The following is a 5,468-nucleotide window of genomic DNA, read 5'->3' as shown; positions in this document are numbered from 1 at the left end:
GAGAGAGAGAGAGAGAGAGAGAGAGAGAGAGAGAGAGAGAGAGAGAAAGAGAGAGAGAGAGAAGCATTATGTTCTTCATCACAATGATAATAGCATTCGCTATCCACACTATTATCACATAATATTTCTATGATTTGTACAAAATCTAAATTCCACCTAATTGTAGACTAGCATGCCTAAGTTCCTGGAACTCCAAGTTGGGAATTTTCCTAAGCATGCTTAATTTTGATCCATTTATTTATGCTTGAATTCAAATCTCAGAAATATATAAGTTACTTAACCTCCCTGGACTTTATCCTACACACATAAGGGGAAAACAACCATAGCATCACCTTCCTACATTGTTGCGAAGATTAATTGAATCAGTGTATGCAAAGCATATAATAGTACAGTGTCTGGTATTCAGTGGTATTCTATTCAATTTGGTTCTTTGATAAGTATTACAGTAATGTTATTATTCTGAAGTGTTGGAGACAAGCAAAGGAGTAACATACATTGAGTTTCATCATCTTGAAATCAGAAAATGGAATCTTTTCAATGAATTTCATTATACATAGAGTTAACAGTTCTAGCAAGGTCCACAAGAAAGGAAAAAAGCAAAATTCAAATTTAAAAAAGATTGCTTATTAATCTCAGATTTATTTTAAAAAACTCAGAAGGATCAGGAATGTATTTGCATAATAAAATATATAACTTTTCTAACTTGTGATCACTTATAGATGGCTCTCTTGGAAAAGTCTTATACTATTGAGATGCTAAAGTCATCATTTTTGGAACCCAGAAACTTTTCTCTGTAAGCTCAAGCTGCCTATTCACATTTCAAATACTTTGTTGTCACATGATTTCCACTTTCTACCTAGTAAGGATGCTGTTCATCTTTAGATTTTTGCTCTAATTACCTGAGTTCGTTGTTATGAATTTCCATGATTTTTCTTTCCAATTTCTGTGACTGCTTGGGAAAAATCTCAAACTCACTGATATAATTCTCAGGATGCTCATCAGGATAGTAATCACCAAACTCAGCTGTAACCATCAAAAATTGGAGGAAAAGAGAGGAATTAAAAAACAACACAATTAGAGGACATACACTGTCTCCCACCATTCAAAAACAACACAATGAGAGCACACGCACAGTCTTCTACCATTCAAAATAAAATAGACTGAACTTTCACAATATAATTCATTTGTACTTTTGGGCAAACCACCAGCCTCATTTTTCAGAGACATATTCATATTCATATCTGGCTATGTGAGTGTAGGTGCTGGTTAATCCTTTCTGTGCCTCATTTTCGGTGTCATAAAATGGTTGAAGTCATTGTTGTTTTTCGTTAGGACCCTATTGGCACTTAAGACACTGAATAATTTTATTCTTTCAGATTTCCTAAGATTCACAGGACTTTTCAGACACTAAATGTTAGTAGTTAAATCACTGTTATTATTAATAATAACATCCTCCAGAGATAGTCAAAAGATATAAAATTTCAGTCATGTAGAGGAGATACATTCAATAGATCTGCTATGCTATATTGTGCTATGCTATATACTTATTAGAGGACTATATACTATTTTTAAAACTCAGTAGACTAGATTTTGAGTGTTCACATAAAGTTACATATGGAGGGCATAAAAACACACACACACACACAGACACACAGACACACACACACACACACACACCTTGAATTTGGAAATCATAAAATCCAAACATTAAAACCCCATGGTGTATATTATACAAGGGTCTATGGTAGACCTTTTACAGCTCTTTGAGGAGCCTCCTCTCTGCTTTCCATAATGGCTGTAGCAGTTTGTGCTCCCACTATCAGTGAGTGAAAGGTTCCCCTTTCCCAGCACTGCTCAACACCAAATATATATATATATATCGCCATTCTAATCATCTCAAAGTATCTGTAATTTAAATTTCGCTGACAGATAAGGATGAGAGCTCCCCCTGGTGATTCTAATGTTTAGTAAGTGTTGAAAAACATGATTAAGGTCTGGTTTATGACACTATTGCCAGCCACTTGTATTTCATCTTTTCCAAACTCTGTATTTAGTTCCATGCCATATTTTAAAATTAGTTTATTATTTTTCATTATGTTTAGTTTTTGTAGTTCTTTGTATAGTGTAGATATGAACCCTTGATTAAGTATGTAGTTGTTAAACATAGTTTTCTCCTGTTCTTTAGGTTGCCTCTTCATTGAATAATGGTGTCCAATGTAATAGAGAAGAGATTTAGTTTAAAAGATTTTTCCTGTGCTTGTGGCTGTAAATTCAAAGATATTTCATACTTTCTCCACTGGGAGATTGTTCTTTCTTTGTTGGGTCTTTAGGTGAGTTAGTATTAGGGTAACTGTGGGCTTGTAAAAAGAATTGGGCAATCTTTCTTCTTTTTCTATTTTATAGAATAATTTGTGTAGTAGCAGTTCTAAACCCATGGGTCACAACTTCCTGGTGTGGGGGGAGTCAAATGACCTTCACACAGGAATTGTATATTAGATATCTGGCACATCAGATGTTTACATTATGATTCATAAGAAGAGCAAAATCACAGTTATGAAGTAGCAATGAAAATAATTATAAGATTGGGGGTCAACACATCATGAGAAACTGTATTAAAGGGTTATGGCATTAGGAAGGTTGGCAACTACTGTTGTAGAGTATTGGGGTTAACTTTTCTTTGAAAATCTGGTAGAACTCTATATTAAAGCCATGTAACCCTGTGCTCTTTTTGCTTGGGAGAGTTGATATGACTGCTTCTATTTCACTAATGGTTATAACTTTGTGTAAACTTCTTACCTAAGCTTGACTTAACTTTCGTAAGTGGTACTTATTTAGAAAATTACCTATTACTTTCAAATTTTACAATTTGAAATACAGTTTTTTTTTTAAAGTACGTCCTTATGAATCTCTTAGTTTTCTTGGTATCTGTTATTTCATTCCCATTTGTCACTTCCAATTTTATAAACATAAATATTTTCTGCCCTCCTTTTGGTTAATTTGGTTAAGGATTTGTCAAACTTACTGATTTTCCCAAAGAACCAACTATTGATTTCATTGAGTCTGTATAGTTTTTTGTTTGTTTCTCTCTAGTTTATTGATTTCAGATCTGAGTTTTGGCTTCTATTTCTTTTGTGTATTATTTCTTCTTTTTGTTCTAGAGATTTCATGTGTGCTGTTTAATTACTAGTATTAGATCCCCCAATTATTTTATGTAGGCACTTAGTGCCATAAACTTACTTCTTAGAATTGCCATCATATGATTGGGTATGTTGTGTTTTCATTTTTATTTAATCTTAAAATTATTCCTTTTTTTTTTGTTGTTAATTTCTGTCTTGACTGATATTTTATTCAGCGGTGAGTTCTTCAGTTTCCATGAGTTTGTAAGTTTTATGTTGTGTCTTTCTTTCTTTCTTTCTTTCTTTCTTTCTTTCTTTCTTTCTTTCTTTCTTTCTTTCTTTCTTTCTTTCTTTTTCTTTCTTTCTTTCTTTCTTTTTGTTGTTGTTGTTGTTGTTGTTGTTGTTGATACCCAGCACTAATCTATGGTGGTTAGATAGGATGCAAGGTTTTATTTAAATTTTTTTTTGTATCTGTTGATACTTGTTTTGTGTTCAAGTATAAGTTCAATTATAGGAGTTCCACAAACTGGCAAGAAGAAGTTACATATATTCTTTGGTGTTTTGGTGAAAGAAATATTTTTTTAAAGTTATCTGTTAGGTCTGTTTGGTTTATGATGTCAGTTAGGTTCGGGAATTCTCTGTTGGGTTTTTGTCTCGATGACCTACCTATTGGGAGAGTTATGTATTGAAGTCATCCACTATCACTTTGTGAGGATCAGTATGTGATTGTGTAATAATGTTTCTTTTATAAACATGGTTGCCTTTGTGTTTGGTGAGTAGTTGTTATGAAATGAAATATCCTCTTGGTGATTTTTTTCTTTGATGAGCATGTAGTGTCTTTCCATATCTCTCATGATTATTTTTTGTTTGAAGTCTATGCTTACTTTTTTGAGATATTAAAAAGGCAGCACTAGACTTATGTTCATTTTCTTAAACATTCTTTTTTATCATTTTACCTTGATGTTATTCTTCAAGTGAAAGTGGTCTTTTTTCCAATTTTTATAAGGTATTTACTTCATTTACATTTTAAATGCTATCCCCAATGTCCCCTATACCCTCCCCCACACCCACTCTCCTACCCACCCACTCCCCCTTCTTAGCCCTGGTGTTCCCCTGTACTGGGGTATATAAAGTTTGCAAGACCAAGGGGCCTCTCTTCCCAATGATGGCTGACTAGACCATCTTCTGCTACATATGCAGCTAGAGACCCGAGCTCTGGGGGTGCTGGTTAGTTCATATTGTTGCTCCACCTATAGGGTTGCAGCCCCCTTCAGATCCTTGGGTACTTTCTCTAGCTTCTCCATTGGGGGCCCTTTGTTCCATCCAATAGCTGACTGTGAGCATCCACTTCTGTGTTTGCCAGGCACTGACATAGCCTCACAAGAGATAGCTATATCAGGGTCATTTCAGCAAAATCTTGCTGGTGTTTGCAATAGTCTGCGTTTGGTGGTTGATTATGGGATGGACCCCTGGGTGGGGCAGTTTTTGGATGGTCCATCCTTTCATCTCAGCTCCAGACTTTGTCTCTGTAACCCCTTCCATGGGAATTTGGTTCCCAATTCAAAGAAGGGGCGAAGTGTCCACATTTTGATCTTCCTTCTTCTTGAATTTCATGTGTTTTACAGATTGTATCTTGGGTATTCTAGGTTTCAGGGCTAATATCCACTTATCAGTGAGTGCATATTATGTGAGTTCTTTTGTGACTGGGTTACCTCACTCAGGATGATATCCTCCAGATACATCTATTTGCCGAGGAATTTCATAAATTCATTGTTTTTAATAGCTGAGTAGTATTCCATTGTGTAAATGTACCACATTTTCTGTATCCATTCTTCTGTTGAGGGACATCGCGGTTCTTTCCAACTTCTGGCTATTATAAATAAGGCTGCTATGAACATAGTGGAGCACGTGTTCTTATTACCAGTTGGAACATCTTCTGGATATATGCCCAAGAAAGGAATTGCTGGATCCTCTGGTAGTACTATGTCCAATTTTCTGAGGAACCGCCAGACTGATTTCCAGAGTGGTTTTATAAGCTTGCAGTCCCACCAGATGAATTTGCAAATTGCCCTTTCTAACTCTGTGAAGAATTGAGTTGGAATTTTGATAGTGATTTCATTGAACCTGTAGATTGCAGATTCGACAAGATAGACATTTTCACAATGTTGATCATGCCAATCCATGAGCATGGGAGATCTTTCCATCATCTGAGATCAGAGACTTGAAGTTCTTATCACACAGATCTTTCACTTCTTTAGTTAGAGTCACACCAAGGTATTTTATATTATTTGTGACTATTGTGAAGGGTGTTGTTTCCCTAATTTCTTTCTCATCATGTTTATCCTTTGTGTA

General features: G+C 35.1%; 1 protein-coding gene across 4 annotated transcripts in view; it reads right to left on the bottom strand.

The window, feature by feature from the left end:
• Nucleotides 1-5,468, bottom strand: part of Frmd3 (FERM domain containing 3) — a 174,383-nt gene that overhangs the window by 65,395 nt on the left and 103,520 nt on the right. For all 4 annotated transcript variants that reach the window (XM_021200071.1, XM_021200070.2, XM_029540286.1 and 1 more), the window contains one exon: nucleotides 900-1,023. In XM_021200071.1, coding sequence (XP_021055730.1) covers nucleotides 900-1,023 — 124 coding nt within the window. The remainder of the gene's footprint in view (nucleotides 1-899; nucleotides 1,024-5,468) is intronic.

This window comes from Mus pahari, chromosome 6 (assembly GCF_900095145.1).
Source record: "Mus pahari chromosome 6, PAHARI_EIJ_v1.1, whole genome shotgun sequence".
In the NCBI taxonomy this organism is placed as follows: Eukaryota; Metazoa; Chordata; class Mammalia; order Rodentia; family Muridae; genus Mus; species Mus pahari.
This window is presented reverse-complemented; position numbering and strand designations above follow the sequence as displayed.